This window comes from Schistocerca americana, chromosome 8 (genome assembly GCF_021461395.2).
Source record: "Schistocerca americana isolate TAMUIC-IGC-003095 chromosome 8, iqSchAmer2.1, whole genome shotgun sequence".
Taxonomy (NCBI): Eukaryota; Metazoa; Arthropoda; class Insecta; order Orthoptera; family Acrididae; genus Schistocerca; species Schistocerca americana.
Window position 1 is genome coordinate 60,720,355 of NC_060126.1, and position 22,507 is coordinate 60,742,861.

A 22,507-nucleotide genomic window follows, 5' to 3' on the forward strand; every position below is an offset into this window, starting at 1 on the left:
GCTGCAACACTGTCTCAGTCCCTTCTCAATCACTGATTCCCTTTCATGCCCTTTGACTCTTATTACTGCCATCTGGTTTCTGTACAAACTGTAAATAGCCTTACACTCCCTGTATTTTACCCCTGCCACTGTAATATCCATGAATATTGAAGGAATATCTCCCTGCAAGACATGTGCCACACTGAGCACTGTGATGTTTTGCGTGTTCAAGAAATACATAGGGATACCCAGCAGAGACGTCCTTCTGTTTCTGTAATGAAACTGGTTGCTGAAAGACCACATGCACAGTATGGAAGCGCCTTCTTTATAAGACCTGACCTTGAAGTCTGTAGTGTTTTTCAGTCAGACAATAACAATACTGAAATTATTACTGTTGAGTTAAGTAACTGTACAGTCACATCAGTATATAAACCTCCGGCAACAGATTTTTCCTTCACCCCACCTGAAAATTTTATTCCAGGAAAATCTTCTATTGTGATAGGTGATTTCAACAGTCAGAGCCATGTTTGGGGGTACACTCAAGAGGATCAAAATGGTGCAGATGTGCGGACCGTGAGAAGATGCCTCAGACTGCGAGACTACCCCACGCAGCTGTTAGTAGTATACACACCACTGCCAGCAGAATTTGTCTCGAAATTAATATATTATCTTTGTTCTACATAGCAAGAGTGCTCTTCCAGCCAAGTATTTTGCTAATATTGTGAAAATTTTATAGACTAAGAGACTTTGCCCAATAGTAAATAAAAAAATGATATTTTTTGGAGAAACCGTTATATTGTTACTTTCCAGCAACAAATAATAGCAGTTGTAATTTTGACGGTTAAGAGGAAGGGGCTCATGGCATGTAAAAATGAAATACCAAAGAATTCTTGCATTATGTTTATTTCACATTATTTACAAAAATATATTCAAATGTTTTTGATACCGATAGAATTAGGTTTAAGTGCCACTTGTATAGCCTAATGAAATACATATTAAGTAGCATTGTACATGCAGTAATTTTTTTATACATGATATATACTTTCTTTCTGCTTCCAACTGATAATGTTCATTAAAATATATTTACATGAAACAACATGTAGTTTGAAAAACAACATTAGAATTTTTATTGCACAACACTTATCAATTTGTATATATGTCTGTACAACCTTAAAACTGTATTTTGTTTTGAAATTTTGCATAAAACAGAGTAACTAAATAAAATTAACTTGTGCATATAACTCTGGGCTTTCTTAATATTTACATTAGTTTTTACATTATTTGTAATATATTAAGAAAAGCATTTTATTTTCCTAACACATTAATTTCACTTATCAATATTATTATCATCTAGATGGAGTGATATATTGACTTATTACACATTCTTGTTAATACTGTTACAAAATGGGGGTTACAGTAAGAGAACATTTATGTTATAATTGTTTGCAGTTATAGATGTGCTTGGATGTCATTCTCACATTAGTTTAGCATTAACATGAGTTCAGCCTGGTAACAATTACATGAAAGTCTTCGTATTTAGCGCTGAGTGGTTGCTGACTACTTCTGGTTCACTGGTGAAGAAAATATACCACAAAATATTCCACAGAGAAAGGTTTTTAATGCTGTGTGGGAAATTTAAATGATGTTACTTGCTTTATTCACCAGTGTTGCCCTCAACTTTTTTGACACTTGTCTTCTTTTTTGTAGCTGAAACAGATATTTCAGATATTGTCAAAGTACAATAATGAACCATATATGTGCAAACTTTTTGGAAGTCAGTAGGTATCATCTATTCTGTCCATTAAGTCCTTTTTTGTGGTGATATTCATAATTAAACTGGACAATGTGTCACACTCATTTTTAGTTCAAAACCTGATGCACAACTTTAGTATGTATATAAAGTGATAAACATATGTCACATGTACAATGCTCAAAATCAAAATCTCACTGCTTGTTATAAGCAGGTAATTTTTATTAAGTACACATATCCCTAAGTCTATAAGGGTTTTGAGAACTGTACCTGCATACAAATAATACCTTTTTGCCAGAATTTTGCATGTTTTCTCTGTTATTTATGTATTTCATTGTTTATGTTTCACTTAGATTATGAACTATTGTTGTTTGAGTGAATGCTACTGTACTGATTATGATGATTTTTTGGAATATTTGATTTACATGAGTAATAACATGGAAACTTTAGGAAGTTGTCTTATGGAATCAAGTGCAGTTTTAAGAATGGTTCCTCCAATTCAAAAACAGTCATTAGTCCACTAAAATGGTCATCAATGAGAGACACGTTTGACTTTAGCTGGTACTGCTCACATTCAGAAACTCAATGGTTTGGCGCAAATTAATTGTTGCTAAACTGTCAGGGAACTTCCAGAAGGGGTTGGAATCTCAGCTGGATTTGTCATGAGATTTTAACTGAAAAATTGTATGTGCATTGGATTGTGACAAACTGTGATTCTTGTCTGATGATGACCAAAGAATAGAAGGAACATCAGTTGAATGTTCTGAAGATTCACCTCTTATTTCTGTCCAAGTAGGCATATTTGGTCGCTAATCTGCTGCAAATTCAGATATCATCCTGCCAGATCATGTCTAATCTGATTGATCCATCTCTTCTTTGGGCATTCTCTTGGTGTCTTGAAATAAGTTCTTTCCCAAACCATGCTCTACCTACTTTTTGTGGGCCCATTTTTTTGAGACGATCAAACACCGTGAGATTTTTAACTCAAAATCACTGCTGAAAGGCTGCTGTTTTTACACAATTAATGAAATTTGTCATGTGAACTGGACATAAGCAGGTATAGCACTTGGTTTCCACACTGGGAAAGGCTGCAGCATTTGTTGGGCTATACTACACATCAATCTGTCACCACAACCAAGATTTCAGAGGGACGGTGGTGGTAGGGGGGGGGGGGCATTCACACTTTATCCAGAAGTTTACATATTCTATCTTCTTTCTGTTTCATAATCAGATAATAAACACTACCAAAATCTAATTTCAAGACAAAATCTAGAGGTAGCATATTTATCTACTGAAGTCACATTTCCCGACACTTTACCACAACAAACTGTACTAAAAGACATGATTTGGAAAGACTTCTATGCATGTTAGCTTCACTGCACGCTTAATAGTTTTCATGTTTTCAGTTCTAAACAGGAGATGTTTAATGTTTGTTTGTTCAATCCACGGCATTAATGAGTTTGTGCGAAATCCACGGAATTAATGAGTATGTGTGATGAAATAGTGATGCTTCTGGTACATCACAAGTCATGTGCTGTGTTTGTGAATTTTGGATGACAAAATAAATACTGAACTGTGATCAAATCAGGCAGTGACATAGAAAATAGTCTTTGTTGGCTCATATTCTCTAGCATGTTTGCATAACGTAATGAAGTCCCTCCTGAGAAATAAAGCTCTTACACATAAATGAATCTAATATTACAGAACATACTTCTATTAAATTAATGAGAAAGTCTTAAGATCTTTTGCCAATGGCCTTGCCGCAATGGATACACAGGTTCCCGTCAGATCACTGAAGTTAAGCGCTTTCGGGCATGGCCGGCACTTGGATGGGTGACCATCTGGGCTGCCATGTGCTGTTGCCTTTTTTTGGGGTGCACTCAGCCTTGTGATGCCAATTGAGGAGCTACTCGACTGAATAGTGGCGGCTCCAGTCAAAGAAAACCATCATAACGACCAGGAGAGAGTTGTGCTGACCACACGCCCCTCCTATCCGCATCCTCAGCTGAGGATGACAAGGTGGTTGGTTGGTCCTGATGGGCCACTTGTGGCCTGAAGACAGAGTACTTAAGATCTTTTAGAAAACGCAGAGGTGAATGAAAAGACTTCTGGAATTTTAACTGCTACACTACCATGATCTTGCTAGTTTTGGTATCTCACATTGTCTGATACCCTAATTGCCAATATGTCATTAACTTCCATTTAATTATATTAAATTGTGCCAAGAATGATGTTTTTGGCACACCTTCAATATGCCATTGCTTTGAAGCAGAACCCTTTCCTAACACTTGAGTTGTAATATCAAAACAACAAAAATTCTTTAACAACAAATAGGACATTTCCCACATTTTCTTAATACAAATTGTACCAATAACAATGCGTTTTTGAGAGATCCACTATGTGGTAGTGCTTTGAAACACTATTTGTTCATTGGATGTAAGCTATAATATAGAACCATGCATTAAACTCACTAGCTATTGGCTCAACCAAACCTAATGTGGCATCTTCCTAGTTCTGCTTGTGACATGTACGTGATGGAGGAGAGCTAAGATAAAGCAACTTAGCCTTCGGGAGGTCCATAAGAGCCTTACTCAGTAGCAACCTTGCTCCAAATCTCTGCTACACAGAGTTGACCAGTATTTCAAGACACAGCCTAGACTGCTGTCTGTTCGAAAAATGCCATTCAGTGTTAACAGTTCAAAAAATTTTGACTGTCATTACGTGAATTCATGTGGTATATAATTGAAATGTGTTCTGATAATTCATGTTCTGTAATCCATTACTGAGAAATGTATTTTAATGTACATTTTGTGTGGCTCTGCCTCAGAGTGTTTAACTATGAGCCACAACTATACAAGCCAAAAGAAAATTTTAAGAATGGAAAGTGGAGTGGAAACATCACTGGGGCAAGTGCGCATTTATATCCTTACTTTCAGCTGCTACTGCTGCTAAGATATCACATGAAGGCTACTTTACATTGGAAAAGAGAACAAGTTTAAATAGTTTGATAGTGTGTAGAAATGTTACACCACTAAAGAAGGTGTGCTGTTCCTTCTGTAGTTCCTTCTGCTGCCATATTCACTCAAAGATGTAAAGAACAGAATAGTTAGATCAGTGATTCACTGTGTAATTTATTATAATTATTTAAAGAAATTTAACTGTATCTTTAAACTGTGTTTCATTTTCTCAGAGAGGTCATTGTAAATTATGCAGTAGGCTGTCTGAGCTGCTTGAAATTTTACATATCAAACAGAGAGCAAACAAATAAAGTATATTTTGTTTATTTTCTTAGTTCTCTTTTTTCTTTATGTAATACAAGTAAGTATTAACTTATTACATCTTTAATGTAATTATTTCTGTTGTACAGTCTAAAAAAATTAATTGTGCTGATTTTGATAATTGTAGGGAACCACAAAAACTCTTACCTGTAATTAGCTTTATAGGCTCATCAGGCTTGTGGTTCTTGTAGTCTTTTCCTCCAAACTCCACTCCTGAACTAACTTGGTAGATTGGCAAGGGAATCACTGTTGAAGATACTGGAACCATTACTGTGAACAGAAAAAAAGTATTCATTCAGTACATATGTGGAAATCTTAATTAATTAAGGAAAAGAACAGTCTCTGTAAATAATTAACCGATGCGTGTGACTGACAGCTCTTAAAAAGAACTGAATTTTTAGTTCTATAAAGACAATTCCTTTTTCCAGAAAGTAAAAAGTGTCCATAAAAAAAGAAAGCAACAGAAGGATTTGGTTTGTTGAAAGCAAAAGAGAGATCATGAGAGATCTGTGAAGTAAGTGAGATGCATTACTTAGTATCAGTACCGTACACAGAATGAATCTTTTTCTCTAATGTGAAGTATGTGGTCTTTTGAAATATTCTGACAGATTAAGATTGTGTGCTGGACCAGGTCTCAAACCCAGTTTCTTGCCTCTTATGTTCAATAATCATATGAACTGAGCTATTCAGGAATGATCCTTTATCTACTTTTCTGAATATACTACTGCTGTGGGTAGCGAAGCATATGTCATGTGCAGTGTGGACTCTTTGATTATCCATGTTATCTCTGAATTTTGAGAAAATGAATGATATTTAGATTTTCTTTGTAGTTTATCATTACAAGATGTAAATATCAATTGTATGTTGAGTCAGATAAATTGTATTCTCACTTGACACTGGTCTTGAAGTCCTAGAGGACAGAACTTCCAGGTCTGAGTCACGTTCCAGCTCATAGTTTTAATCTGTCAGGAACTGCCACACAATGGGTGCTGCACAGCACTGTACATGCAAACTAAGTTGGCACTCAGTGTGATGGCTGATGGGAGCGACTGTAAATGGGAAATGCCTTTACAGTCGTTCCTACCAAATATCGAGCTGAGTGTCAGCTTCGTATCTACATATAGCAGTGGTTCCCAACATGGGGGTAATTACCAGCTGAGGGGTAAAATGAAATTTCCTGAGGGGTGAAAACTAAACGATTTGATTCTGTTTCAATCACAAAACTAAATTATTTTTAAAAAAGCATTACTATTATCACAGTTTTGTACGACTCAAATAATAATTTTATATACATATGTTTGTGTTTTGCTAAAGGTGGACCCAATCCAAAAACATATATTGTTAAAGCAAACACAGACAAAAGAGCTTCAATCCCAAGATGAATAATTATATAAGTTATCAATAATTACTTTTTCAATTATTACCATTAATGTGGCAGAGGTTAAAGGTTTTTCACATCGTCCACACACATGTTGTGCTTTGTGCCATACATTGCCAATGATAAAAGTAGGGTATATATGTAACAAATGCTAAATATCTCAGCAAAATGTCTTCTCCAAGTTGTGGATAGTACTTACAATAGTCCAGAAAATTCTCATTACTCGCTTTGAAACAGGAAAATGAATTGATTTACAGCATGACACAAGAATAACTACATAAGACCAACTGTAGTGCTGTACACAGTAATTATTATCATTTTATTACTATTGCTATTAGTGGCTGTGGTCAAATACAAAACGTTAACAGCCTGAAGTTTACCAGCTTCACCAGTTCAGAAGAATGGAGGGCGGCAATCAAGTGATTTATGAACAGTAAGTATAGTGCACTCATTTTAACTTGGTTGATTTTACATGGGGGTGCAGTCTGCAGGTCAAGCAAGTGCTGCAATCAATGGAGAGGAGTAATGCAGGGGAAGTATGTTTTGTAACAAGTGTCTACCCTTCCCACTTTCTTATCGGGAAAGGAGTTATGGGTAGCACTTGCAATGCACCATGAATACCTTTGTTGTTCATTCTAAAACACACACACACACACACACACACACACACACACACACACACACACACAAAAATATCATTCATCTTTCATCATTTTAAAAATAAAAGTGTTCCATGAAAAGTCTTTCATTCTACAGTTTAGTTAGGTGCTAAAGAAGTTGGTGATAATGTGGGGGAGGTGTGACAGATCGTTTTTTTTTTTTTTTGGGAGGGGGAGGGGAGGGGGGTACTAGCTTATGTCCAATTGCTCTCAGGAGTAATGATCTAAGAAAGGTTGGGAATCACTGACATATCGTAAGCAATCAACTGTGAACCAAGGAGAAGAAAAATACACATTTCAGTGATAGCTGTTGTTCAAAAACGTACATAATAAATAAATAAAGTTATTAATCAGTGCTTCACACTCAGTTTTGTGCAATATGTGCTATTTTGTCATAAAATGATTTTCATTTTTCCAAGGGTTCAGTGGCTGAAAAATAAAATCTTTTGCTGAAAACGTCATGTGTTCAGTTGTATTGAATAACATCAAAAGGGTTTTAATTACTCAGCTATTGTAAGTTAATTATTTTATCCTGCGCATGAGTTTCCATGGATGTGTGACCAGGAGCATTAAATAGATAAAAGAACTCTCTCATCAAATTGCATCAATAATTGTCAAGCCCATGAGGTTTTGAATATGTGAAATGTCTTTTCCTGTAGCCAGAACACAGGATGTTAACATGCATTATATAAATTCTGTCAACAACAGCCATTTCTGATGAAAATAATACAAATTATAACTGTGAATAATTTTAAACTTATGGGAAAGAAAATTTGTGCATTTGGTGGAACCTACCAATAAAATGTATCTTACTATTGATTTTGTTGTTTTCATATATACCCATACAATTCTATTCATTGATGAGTCACCAGTATTTCAGTCATATGATTGTATAGCAGATGCCATGTGACAGTAAAGATTGCATTGTATTCCATTCTGTTTAACAGGAGGTAGCTTGACGAAAACCATAACTATCCAAATATGCAGAGAGAGAGAGAGAGAGAGAGAGAGAGAGAGAGAGAGAGAGAAGCCACAAAATTGCTGTTGAATTGTAATTTATTTATCGCAGGATGATAAAGGATTTATATGTTATTTTTTTAAATCTTGTCTTTGATTCATACTACAAGTAATCACCAGAAATAATATATGCAAAATATTTGACAGTAGCAATTTCTCCTTGAAGCAGATGTACCAGATTGTTTCTGACATATTAGTCCAAAATCTATGAAAACCTTCAAAATTTTGTATTTGACAGTTTTATTTAAATGTGTACCAGCATTTTTTATTAGCTTAGTGTCATGACATTATGCCAATATGCAGCACGGTCATCCTAATGTATGGATTTATAACCTGTTCCATTTTGACAATAACAGAAGTTCCTGGATGGAGCATTTCTTAAAATAAGAGAAAGTCTTGCCATGGCCACGGGAGTGTACATTTGGGTGTCTGTATGGTTGTGAGTGTGAATGTGTGTACTTTTGATAGAAAAAGAGCTAGTGCTCAAAAGTTAGTGTGAATGCTCTTTCCTGTCACATGTCTCTGTGCTCCATCTGTCTATCCCTTATTTTACATATGGTTCCATTTTGAGAATTTCTGAAAAGTGATAGGCAGCAGTTATGAAGCAATAACTGATTTTACATCATGCCCAACTTGCACTCTTGTTTTCTTCATGTCATTAATAACACACTCTGACCAATTACAGTTTTGATCACAAGGGACTGAAAGCAGAATATATTGTCTTTTTCTCATTGGTAGCAGCTGTCATTCTGGATTTCAGTTTTGAATTTGTTCCTCTTACTGGGTTAAGGTTAGCAGTAGCATAACAGTGTGGAACATAACACGGCAATGAGTGATGTGATGAACATTTCTCCGATTAAATGAAAAGAAAAGGAAGGAGGATTAGATTTTAATGTCTCATCAACAGGAATTCATTAGAGATAGTTAAATAAAACTTGTGATAAGGTGAGACACTTCTTGTACTGTTCCTAGTCTCTCTTCACTGTTGACAGGAGCTCGCAGTTGTGAAGATACACAGTGTTAACACTAAGTAAATGGAGGAATGCAGTGAGTATGAATATGATCCAAATAATGTTCTCACACATGCAAAGTTGATTGGAAATTACAGTTGGTAAGTAAAAGATGTCAGGGAAATAGCTCTATCAGCTGCAGAAAACAATACCATAAGCCCCTAAGAGCAGAAACTAATCCATGGACTGTAACTGAGTAATTGTTGCCATATCCTATTTTTATTTCCATCAAGTAATTTGTTCAATTGATGAAGGAGCAAACGGGCAGGCTAGTATAAGGAGCAGCCAATAAGCAATGCAACACATGTTTTTCTGAAAGTAGCTGGGTTTTATTTAGGATTCCACTGCACCATATTATTCCCTACCGTTCTGGTGACAGAGCCCTGTTTTTCAATGTAATCTCCGTTCAATGTGACAGCCTTACACTCCTTACAAGAAGGGCCTGTATGCCCTCATGGCACCACTCTACTGGTTGACATCAGAGCCAACATCTTGCTGCATCAATGACCTCCCCATCATGAATGTATTGCTTCACACAGAGTGCATCCTTAATTGGGCCAAACAGACAGAAGTCAGAAGATGCAAGATCCATGCTGTAGTGTGGATGAGGAACAGCCCAGTGAAGCTTTTTCTCTCAGGTGCACAGACTTCTACATCTACATGAATACTCTGCAAATCAGAAGTATCTGGCAGAGTGTTCATAGAACCACTTGTGTTAGGTCTTTTGTTGTCATGGAGAAAGAGAAGTTCGTTTGCATTTTTGTGGTAATGAACATGCTGAAGTCATTCTTCAGTTTCCTGAGGATAGCACAATATACTTTAGAGTTGATCATTGGACCATGAGGGATGACATCAAACAGAAAAACCCTTCAGCATCCCAGAATACTGTCACCGTGACTTCACTGCCTGAGGGTACACCTTTGAACATTTTTTTCAGAGGAGGGGTGGTGTAACACCACTTCATGTACTGCCGTTTTGTTTCCGGTTCAAAGTGATGAAGCCATGTTGCCACTGTTTGACAAAAAATTGTCTCAATCAGCTTAGTAATGCACAAACAATTCCACACAGATACCCCCTTGTTGCTCTCTATGGTCTTATGTTAGGCGATGAGGAACCCAGCAGTCCAACTGGTTGACACGTGTCAGCACTACCAACAGTTTTGCAGTGAAGCTTTTGATTGTGACATGTTGATAACCTCAAATGAGAATGTCCACATGTTGCAACATTGCAGGAATCAAAGCTGTGTGCAGCTGGCTGCCATGTGGGAGATGGGACAGGTTTGCACATCCTTGCTGTGATGATGAGAGACCCCTTGCTCAACGGCTCACTGTATTTTTGTTCACTGCCATGTCTCTGTAGACACTCTACTAGTGTCAATGAATATTTGCAATGCTGTGGTTTCTGCCAAAAGAGACTCAATCGCAGCTCTCTACTTGGAACACACATCCATCACCGAGCTGCCATTTTGAAGGCTACGTACAATGTCGCCACCCGTTGGTACTTTGTGAAACTATAAGGGCTGAATTGGGAATATTCCATGATGTCCCACAACAATTTCCGCATTTCTCAGCTGAAATTGGCTGAGAGAGGAAAAAACAAATGTTGCATTCTTTATGGAACTTTTCTTGTATTTACACAGAGGATGTGCAACTTTCAGTAAAGTTGTACCCCTAGTCTTCAGGATGGATTGTTTCTTCATTACAGGATAAAAGGGAAATACATAGCTGCAGATGAAGGAGGTCTGTAGCTGACACAGAGGTCAAAACAGTCACCTAGTCTCACTGCAGGTTGTCTACCTAACGAATTCCAGGGACAACAAAAATTTGACTTTCTGTAATTCATATTAGGACTGTTATTAAATATTGATATGTCAATATCAAAATGGCAATATCAATTGCCCATATTTTTATTTTATACCATACTTTATCGCAATTTTTTATAAATACTTGAAGTTGTTCTTTTGAAATTTTAATGGAACATAATTTTACTTTCACTGTTTGAAGGAGTCTTAGTACTTTTTGAGGTTTCATCACATCCAGTATTTCTCTTTGACCATGTGAAGCAAGTATGGATGGCACAAAGAGGAAGTCCAATTGCCTTGGGGGACGGCAGTGTGAATGGAATAACAAGATATCTGATGTGAAGAAATAGCACACCAGTTGCGCTAAAGAAACAATTTTAACGCAACTAGTGAGCTATTTCTTCACATCAGCATTCTTCAAAAAACAATTGCTGAAATTGATAAACAAAAATCTAAATGACAAAATTGTCCTTGGCGATAGATGTAGATGTGTGAGGAGAAATGCTACTACAACTATCAGCCCTGTGAGGTAGCCGCGTGGTCTGAGGCACCTTGTCACAGTCCGCATGGTTCCCCCTGTCAGAGGTTTGAGTCCTCCCTCAGGCATGGGTGTGTGTGTTGTCCATAGCATAAGTTAGGTTAAGTAGTGTGTAGGCTTAGGGACTGATGACCTAAGTAGTTTGGTCCCATAAGACCTTACCACAAGTTTCCAAATTTTCCAACTGTTAAGTCAGTGGCATTTGCAGGAATGAATAAACAGGGAAGTCGACATGAAGTGTTCCAGAAAAATCAAATACATGACGAAACTGAATGACAGATCCATGGGACACCTGTTATTGTGCCACTTACCTGCAGTTACCACTGTTAGCAAAACGATTATGGTGAAGAGTGAACATGCATCATTTTCCTTTCAATTCTTGCTCTAAGGGGGATAGACAGACTGCTATCTTGTTAATGTACAGAATATCTAATAGTAAGTCAACTCTTAAATATACAGAACTAAAAATGGCAGTACATTTACAATTTGCAGCTGATATTTGTATAGACTGGTACGTCGATATTTTTTCTGTCGATATGTCGACAATTTTTTTTCAATATATTCAGGGCCAATAATGGCATATTTTTAAATATTGATATATCACATTCCCCCCCCCCCCCCCTTCCCCATCCTGCCCATGAACTATGGGCCTTGCCATTGATGGGGAGGCTTGCGTGCCTCAGCAATACAGATAGCCGTACCACGTACCGTAGGTACAACCACACAACGGAGGGGTATCTGTTGAGAGGCCAGACAAATGTGTGGTTCCTGAAGAGGGGCAGCAGCATTTTCAGTAGTTGCAGGGGCAACAGTCTGAATGATTGACTGATCTGGCCTTGTAACACTAACCAAAACGGCCTTGCTGTGCTGGTACTGCAAACGGCTGAAAGCAAAGGGAAACTACAGCCGTAATTTTTCCAGAGGGCATGCAGCTTTACTGTATGGTTAAATGATGATGGCGTCCTCTTGGGTAAAATATTCCGGAGGTAAAATAGTCCCCCATTCGGATCTCCAGGCATGGACTACTCAGGAGGAAGTCGTTATCAGGAGAAAGAAAACTGGCATTCTATGGATCGCAGTGTGGAATGTCAGGTCCCTTAATCAGGCAGTTAGGTTAGAAAATTTAAAAAGGGAAATGGACAGGTTAAAGTTAGATATACTGGGAACTTGTGAAGTTCAGTGGCAGGGGGAACAAGACTTCTGGTCAGGTGACTACAGGGTTATAAATACAAAATCAAATAGAGGTGATGCAGGAGTAGGTTTAATAATGAATAAAAAATATGGGTGCAGGTAAGCCACTACAAACGGCATAGAGAACACATTATTGTGGCCAAGATAGACACAAAGCCCACACCTACCACAGTAGTACAAATCTATATGCCAACTAGCTCCGCAGATGATGAAGGGATTGATGAAATGTATGATGACATAAAAGAAATTATTCAGATAGTGAAGGGAGATGAAAATTTAATAGTCATGGGTGACTGGAATTCGATAGTAGAAAAAGGGAGACAAGGAAAAGTAGTAGCTGAATGTGGCCTGGAAGAAAAGAATTAAAGAGGAAGCCACCAGTTAGAATTTTGCACAGAACATAACTTAATCATAGCTAACACTTGGTTCAAGAATCATTAAAGAAGGTTGTATACATGGAAGAACCCTGGAGATACTGGAAGATGCAGATAGATTATATAATGGTAAGACAGAGATTTAGGACCCAGGTTTTAAATTGTAAGACATTTCCAGAGCCAGTTGTGGACTCTGACCACAATCTATTGGTTATGAACTGTAGATTAAAACTAAGGAAACTGCAAAAAGGTGTGAATTTAAGGAAATGGGAGCTAGATAAACTGACAGAACCAGAGGTTGCAGAGAGTTTCAGGGAGAGCATTAGGGAACGATTGACAAGAATGAGGGAAAGAAATACAGTAGATGAAGAATGGATAGCTTTGAGAGATGAAATAGTAAGGGCAGCAGAGGATCGAGTGGGTAAAAAGACGAGGGTTAGTCAAAATCCTTGGGTAACAGAAGAAATACTGAATTTAATTGATGAAAGGAGAAAATATAAAACTGCAGTAAATGAAGTAGGCAAAAATAATATACTAACGTCTCAAAAATGAGATCGACAGGAAGTGCAAAATGGCTAAGCAGGGATGGCTAGAAGACAAATGGAACGATGTAGATCCATATATCACTGGAGGTAAGATAGGTACTGCCTACAGCAAAATTAAAGAGACCTTTGGAGAAAAGAGGACCACTTGTATGAATCTCAAGAGCTCAGATGGAAACCCAGTTCCAAGCAAAGAAGGGAAAGGAGAAAGGTGGAAGGGCTATATAGAGGGTCTATACAAGGGCAATGTACTTGAGGATGATATTATGGTAATGGAAAAGCATGTCGATGAAGATGAAATGGAAGATGTGATACTGTGTGAAGAGTTTGACAGAGCACTGAAAGATCTAAGTTGAATCAAGTCCCCGGGAGTAGACAACATTCCATTAGAACTACTGATAGTCTTGGGAGAGCCAACCCTGACAAAGAGCAAGATGTATGAGACTGGCGAAATACTCTCAGACTTCAAGAAGAATATAATAATTCCAATCCCAAAGAAAGCAGATGCTGACAGATGTGAAAATTACTGAACTATCAGTTTAATAAGTCACGGATGCAAAATACTAACACAAATTCTTTACAGACGAATGGAAAAACGGTAGAAGCCAACCTCGGGGAAGATCAGTTTGGATTCCGCAGAAAATTTGGAACACGTGAGGCAATACTGACTCTACGACTTATCCTAGAAGATAGATTAAGGAAAGGCCAACCAATGTTTCTAGCATTTCACAATGTTGACTCGAATACTCTCTTTCAAATTCTGAAGGTGGCAGGGGTAAAATACATGGAGCGAAAGGCTATTTACAATCTGTACAGAAACCAGATGGCAGTAATAAGAGTCTATGGTCATGAAAGGGAAGCAGTGGTTGGGAAGGGAGTGAGACAGGGTTGTATCCTATCTCCGATGTTATTCAATCTCTATATTGAGCAAGCAGAAAAAAAAAAATAAAAAAAAAATTAAAAAAAAATTGTAGAAATAAAAATCCATGGAGAAGAAATAAAAACTTTGAGGTTCGCTGACGACATTGTAATTCTGTTAGAGACAGCAAACGACCTAGAAGAGCAGTTGAACAGAATGGACAGTGTCTTGAAAGGAGGATATAAAATGAATGTCAACAAAAGCAAAATGAGGAAAATGGAATGTAGTCGAATTAAATCTGGTGATGCTGAGGGAATTACATTAGGAAATGAGACACTTAAAGTAGTAAAGGAGTTTTGCTATTTGGGAAGCAGAATAACTGATGATGGTCGAAGTAGAGAGGATATAAAATGTACTGGCAATTGCAAGGAAAGTGTTTCCGAAGAAGAGAAATTAGATAACATCAAGTATAGATTTAAATGTCAGGAAGTCGTATTTGTGTGGAGTGTGGCCATGCGTGGAAGTGAAACATGGACAATGAATAGTTTAGACAAGAAGAGAATAGAATCTTTTGAAATGTGGTGCTATAGAAGAATGCTGAAGATTAGATGAGTAAACCACATAACTAATGAGGAGGTATTGAACAGAGTTGGGGAGAAGAGAAATTTGTGGCACAACTTGACTAGAAGAAGGGATCGGTTGGTAGGACATGTTCTGAGGCATTAAGGGATCACTGATTTAGTACTGGAGGGCAGCGTGGAGTGTAAAAATCGTAGAGGGAGACCAAGAGATGAATACACTAAGCAGATTCTGAAGGATGTAGGTTGCAGTAGTTACTTGGAGATGAAGAGGCCTGCACAGGAGAGAATAGCATGGAGAGCTGCATCAAACCAGTCTCTGGACTGAAGACCACAACAACAACATATCGCATTCCCAGTATTTTTAAAAATATCAGCAGTCCTAATTCATATAATTATTGATTGGATATAAAAACTTAAAATGCTCTCACAGTCTTTCATTAAGAGGCGTACTCTTATTTTAAAAGTTGATGACAATACGTCAAGTGTTTAAGTTAGAAATTGTGTATACGTCTAGACACAACATAACTCAGGGTGTGCTATATTCTTCCAATGTTTGAGAATGACAGCATCTAACAGCTTCAAACAAAGTTTAATCTACTCATAATTTCAAACCCTTTCAAAACCTTGTCTTGCTGACTTCTTTACGAAGTAATTAAAGGAAAAATGTCTACAGTTTACTACATTTTCACTGTTCATAAGGTAAACTTCAGCCTGAGCAAAATGGTCCGATTTTTTACTTTTTTGCTACTTACTCTATTCCCAATGTATTTTGTGAGCAGTATCCACAAATACCACTGTGTGCACCTGCAAAGTTATATATTGTACGACACACAGTTTAGGAGATAAGACCCTGAAAAATGTGAAAAACTAGCTTCACTTAAAACGGAGCCAGAATTACCCAGACTATCCTCATTTAGTTTGGTTTTACTTTTTCATTAGTCTATGAGTGACTAATCCAAAACTAATAAAACTGATGTGATTAGGGCCTTGAGTCTTCGAACCATAAAGACTTTTCATGATTAATGTCATCAGGTTGTAACAAGAAGCTTTCAGATCACATTCCTCACACATAGAGGAATAAAATATGTTATGTGGACACTAGTCCAGAAACACTTTTGTTTTTGTGTTGGAGCTCATTTTCTACTTCTCTTCACAATAACATTAATCACGGGAAATGTACAGAAGCAAAATGTACTAGCCTTACAAGTAATGTTTCTTGTTTATGTTTGGCTGGTATGTACAGTAAGCTTTAATTCTTTGGTTCATTGTCAGTGTTCGTAATTCCACTCGAACAAAGGTAATGTTGACATGTGACTCAGTTCATTTCTATGCTAGCATCGACCACGTAGGATGAGCCGTTTAATGTTCTCATGGACTGTACAGTGCAATGGAACCGTACTCAAATGCAGAGCTGGCAGATGCCCATTTGTTGGCCTGGCACGAATTAGCAGCCCATACTGGCTGTGGCACTCAATGCTTGTGTTGGGAGAGATTTACAGGACGATGGTGCCCACACATGAGGATGTTTTGAGCAACTGATCACGGTGTTAGGGAGCATGGAACATTTTGAGGCTACTACTCGCAACTAGGACATCTTAACTGGAGGAGCAACTTGGTGCAGTGATGACAACCCTGGTGTCAGCGTAAGACAATTAGCTGCAGCACGTAATGTTGACTGCATTACTGTCTAGGGAGTGCTGCACGAGAATTGGCTGTGTGTATACACAGCAGAGGGTCGAAATCGTGTTGGAAACTTGGCACGAAGGGTACAGAGAAGCAACATTAGCACCCACTGGCTTTCATATCAAATGTTGCCAGGTCAACGGCTCACAACTGCCATTACTTTGGACAGAGATGTAGCCAGGGCTTTGTCAAATGGAGGGGGGTGGGGTACGATTTCTTAAAGAGGACCTTAAAAAGACTGATTTTCGAAAATGATCACGAAGTTTTCAGCAAGCAGAGATATAATTTTGTTAGTTAGGAGTGCTATATGTTGGCAAACCACTAAGAAACAGTCATGCTCCAATCTACCATCATCCTCCAAGGACATTTTACATTCCTCTTTTTTTTCAGTCTTGATGTGATTAGATTAGATTAGATTAGATTAATACTAGTTCCATGGATCATGAATACAATATTTCGTAATGATGTTGAACAATCCAAATTTTCCAATACATGACGTAATTATGTTAATTTAACAACATAATTAAGTTAATATAACAAAATTTTATTTATTTTTTTAAATAATTTTTTGTTTGTTTGTTTTTTCTTTTTTTTCTTAATTTATATCTAAAAGTTCCTCTATGGAGTAGAAGGAGTTGTCATTCAGAAATTCTTTTAATTTCTTCTTAAATACTTGTTGGTTATCTCTCAGACTTTTGATACTATTTGGTAAGTGACCAAAGACTTTAGTGGCAGTATAATTCACCCCTTTCTGTGCCAAAGCTAGATTTAATCTTGAATAGTGAAGATCATCCTTTCTCCTAGTGTTGTAGTTATGCACACTGCTATTACTTTTGAATTGGGTTTGGTTGTTAATAACAAATTTCATAAGAGAGTATATATACTGAGAAGCTACTGTGAATATCCCTAGATCCTTAAATAAATGTCTGCAGGATGATCTTGGGTGGACTCCAGCTATTATTCTTATTACTCACTTTTGTGCAATAAATACTTTATTCCTCAGTGATGAATTACCCCAAAATATGATGCCATATGCCAGCAATGAGTGAATATAGGCGTACTAAGCTAATTTACTAAGATGTTTATCACCAAAATTTGCAATGACCCTTATTGCATAAATAGCTGAACTCAGACGTTTCAGCAGATCATAAATGTGTTTCTTCCAATTTAATCTCTCATCAATGGACACACCTAAAAATTTTGAATATTCTGCCTTAGCTATATGCTTCTGATTAAGGTCTATATTTATTAATGGCATCATACCATTTACTGTACAGAACTGTATGTACTGTGTCTTATCAAAATTCAGTGAGAGTTCGTTTACAAGAACCACTTAGTAATTTTCTGAAAGACATTATTGACAATTCCATCAGTTAATTCTTGTTTGTCAGGTGTGATTACTATACTTATATCATCAGCAAACTTCGCCTCTTCATGACTATAGAATGGCAAGTCATTAATATATATTAAGAACAACAAAGGACCCAAGACTGACCTTTGTGGAACCCCATTCTTGATAGTTCCCCAGTTTGAGGAATGTGCTGATCTTTTCATATTATGAGAACTGCTTATTTCAACTTTCTGCACTCTTCCAGTTAGGTTCGAATTAAACCATTTGTGCACTGTCCCACTCATGCCACAATACTTGAGCTTGTCTAGCAGAATTTCATGATTTACACAATCAAAACCTTTGAGAGATCACAAAAAGTCCCAATGGGTGGTGTTCGGTTATTCAGATCACTCAAAATTTGATTGGTGAAAGCATATGGCATTTTCTGTTGAAAAACCTTTCTGGAAACCAAACTGACATTTTGTTAGTACTTCATTTTTACAGATATCTGAAGCTACTCTTGAATATATTACTTTCTCAAAAATTTTGGATAAAGCTGTTAGAAGGGAGATTGGACGGAAGTGGTCAGGAACGGATAAACACTAATGTTTTGAGAGGCCGTGTTTATTACCGACAGGGTTTTTGAATAAAGAGATCATTGTTCGACAGAGAAGCTAGAAAAATTTTTAGTAGCGAAAATGGAAAGTATTTGGAATTATTCAACCTTAGACGTTCCCAAATTTCCTCACTTAAGTACGCACCTTTCACTTCTTGCAGCGTAAAAAAGATCATTTCTGCATAAACAATGTCCCAACAGACAAATCCATGAGCCTAAATGACGAAAATTTGGATTATTATTAATTTATCACATGGCATTTAGTGCGTGGAGTCTCGAGAGAGATGCTGGGCTCGCCTCTGATGCAGCTCTTTTCGTTTAAGCAGAGGGGCTGTATCTGTAACGGAATTCGAATCTTTCAGGAAAGGAAGGTATTCGGAAGGAAATGGCTGCGGCCTATAGAACGGGAGCAACCTCGGCATTTGCCTAACTTGAAAAGGGGAAACGACAGAAAACCATTTTAAAGGTTGCCGGTGGGCGGATTCAAACCAACTGACCTCCCGAGTCCAGGGACTGCTGGCTTAGCGGCTCAGCACACAGAGCTACGCAAAGTCGGTGGAGTATTTGGGAATACTGGTTTATGCACGTTGTTTTAAAATAAAATAAAATGCGTCACAACAAAAGATGGACTTCTCATACTGCAAGTTTTTCCTCTAATTGTGTAGTCATTTGATAGTGCATGAGTACAAGCGTATGTTAAGATTTAATCGTGCATGGAATTACTGGATTCAGTTATTATAGTATTACAAGAGCGTGAATAGATTTTGGACGAAAGTGGGTGAGAGGGATGCAGGGCGCAGGGGGCTTGAAGTCAAGCATCCCGCTGAAAAAAATCTTTCAGAAGAGACCGAACTATATAGTGTGCTGTCTGTCTTCACTTACGCCTTCCTATTTTCACAAACCTTTCCCATCGTTCTGTATCAGAACTGGTTTTCATAACTGGGCACTGCCATGGTGACCAGATTGGGCGATATTTTTCCATCTGGGTTAGTAATGATACAATTTTTTTTAAAGAAATGTAACCATCGCCACTTGAGCGATATTTTTGTTGATCAAAGCGACTTTTGGGCAACACAGACAAATTCAAGTTTTTTTATTTAAGCACTGATTTTAACATAATGTTATTTGTAATGATGTTTACCGCTCCGCTGCCTTTTGAAATACTGAAATATTGTGACCTCAAAGTTCTATCAGCCTCCAAATAACGACTTCAGTGTAACATTAAGCTGCTATACATGGGTATTTTTAACTTGCCATAACGCTAGTGGATGAACCAAAATAGGTTTTCCTCTTCCTTCTTGTTGCAAACTTATCCATAATGAGGAACTGTCGGTACAGCACACAGCACAAAAAACAATAAACGGTACCACTCACATTAAATTCAACTATAAGGACTGAACTCATTAACAAAACACCAACTGAGCTCAAGCAAGACCAACGTTTGGTCTTTGCTAAAACAGGCATGGGCGATAGCCGACGGTCCTATGAATGCATAGGTACATCTACATCTACATCTACAGCTATACTCCGCGAGCCACCTTACGGTGTGTGGCGGAGGGTACTTATTGTACCACTATCTGATCCCCCCTTCCCTGTTCCATTCACGAATTGTGCGTGGGAAGAACGACTGCTTGTAAGTCTCCGTATTTGCTCTAATTTCTCGGATCTTTTCGTTGTGATCATTACGCGAGATATATGTGGGCGGTAGTAATATGTTGCCCATCTCTTCCCGGAATGTGCTCTCTCGTAATTTCGATAATAAACCTCTCCGTATTGCGTAACGCCTTTCTTGAAGTGTCCGCCACTGGAGCTTGTTCAGCATCTCCGTAGTTTAAATCTGTCGTTGGCACTGCTGACAATCGATAGTACGTACACTATGTGATCAAAAGTATCCGGACACCTGGCTGAAAATGACTTACAAGTTCGTGGCGCCCTCCATCGGTAATGCTGGAATTCAGTATGGTGTTGGCCCACCCTTAGCCTTGATGACAACTTCCACTCTCGCATGCATCCGCTCAATCAGATGCTGGAAGATTTCTTGGGGAATCGCAGCCCATTCTTCACGAAGTGCTCCACCGAGGACAGATATCGATGTCGGTCGGCGAGGCCTGGCACGAAGTCGGCGTTCCAAAACATCCCAGAGTTGTTCTATAGGATTCAGGTCAGGACTATGTGCAGGCCAGTCCATTACAGGGACGTTATTGTCGTGTAACCGCTCCGCCACAGGCCGTGTATTATGAACAAGTGCTCGATCGTGCTGAAAGGTGCAATCGCTATCCTCGAATTTCTCTTCAACAGTGAGAAGCAAAAAGGTGTTTAAAATATCAATGTAGGGCTGTGCTGTGATAATGCTATGTAAAACAACAAGGGGTACAAGTCCGCCGGCCGGAGTGGCCGTGCGGTTCTAGGCGCTACAGTCTGGAGCCGAGCGACCGCTACGGTCGCAGGTTAAAATCCTGCCTCGGGCATGGATGTGTGTGATGTCCTTAGGTTAGTTAGGTTTAATTAGTTCTAAGTTCTAGGCGACAGAAGTTAAGTCGCATAGTGCTCAGAGCCATTTGAACCATTTTGGTACGAGTCCCCTCCATGAAAAACACGACCACACCATAACACCAACGCCTCCAAATTTTACTGTTGGCACTAAACACGCTGGCAGATGACGTTCACTGGACATTCGCCATACCCACACCCTGCCATCGGATCCGTGCCGTGATTCGTCACTCCACACGTTTTTCCACTGTTGAGTCGTCCAATGTTTACGCTCCTTACACCAAGCGAGGCGTCGTTTGGCATTTGCGCCGTGATGTGTTGCATATGAACAGCGGCTCGGCCACGAAATCCAAGTTTTCTCACCTCCCGCCTAACTATCATAGTACTTGCAGTGGATTCTGACGCAGTTAGCAATTCCTGTGTGATGGTCTGGACAGATGTCTACCTATTACACAGTACAATCCTCTTCAACTGTCGGCGGTCTCTGTCAGTCAACAGAAGAGGTCGTCAACAGACGAGGTCGGCATGTAGGCTTCTGTGCTGTACGTGTCCCTTCACGTTTCCACTTCACTATTACTTCGGAAACATTGGACCTAGAGATGTTTAGGAGTGTGGAAATCTCACGCACAGATGTATGACGCAAGAGACACCCAATCACCTGACCACATTCGAAGTCCGTGAGTTCTGCTGAGCGCCCCATTCTGCTCTCTCACGGTGTTTAATGACTACTGAGGTCGCTGATGTGGGAGTACCTGGCAGTGGATGACAGCGCAGTGTACCTAATATGAAAAATGTATGTTTTTGGGTGTGTCCGGGTACTTTTGATCACATAGTGTATATCTTTCAGTTTCACTACACGGCATCTAGGTCGTGTGTATTTTCATTTACAGTAGGTGATAGGGACGTCCGCACCCAATGGATCCCCATCCTCTTTGGCTAAGTCTTTGTCCCTCCCCCTGTAATTTTTACCTGTGGGCAAATTGAAGGGTCAGGTGTATTAACATAACCCTCACTGGAAGAACTACAGCAGAACAATGAAAGCGCTGTTGCCGCTATTCCTCAGGCATAGCTGCTACGTGTCGCTCAGTTCGATAAATCTAGCGCAGTGATACATCGACATCGAAGGTGGCCATTTCCAACATGTTCTGTGATGCTCATTAACACGGGTCTAACGCGCCAGTCGTATTGTGAACATTTTCAGGGACAGTTTTATTTTGACCGCCCTGCGGGCCTTCCGTGGTTTCCTTAAATCGGGATCGTTCCTTTGGAAGAGACACAACCGGTTTCCTTCTCTGATCTTCCTGTTTGTTCGCGTGCAACTACAGTAGGAATTGATTAGCGGCTCCATGGAGTGCTGTGTGCACAACGACCATATGTGTTAAATTAAAAGGAAGGTCAGCGTTGATAACTTGATACCAGTGTCTGAGTTTA

At 38.6% G+C, this 22,507-nt stretch overlaps 1 protein-coding gene across 1 annotated transcript in view; it reads right to left on the reverse strand.

Moving 5' to 3' along the window:
* Window positions 1–864: 864 nt before the first annotated feature.
* LOC124545152 overlaps window positions 865–22,507 on the reverse strand; it is a 194,332-nt gene continuing 172,689 nt past the window's right edge. The window contains exons 2-3 of the mRNA XM_047123985.1: window positions 5,155–5,277; window positions 865–1,686 (exon numbers count right to left, since the gene is read on the reverse strand). Of these exons, the coding sequence (XP_046979941.1) occupies window positions 1,634–1,686; window positions 5,155–5,277 (176 nt within the window). The 3' untranslated portion in view covers window positions 865–1,633. The remainder of the gene's footprint in view (window positions 1,687–5,154; window positions 5,278–22,507) is intronic.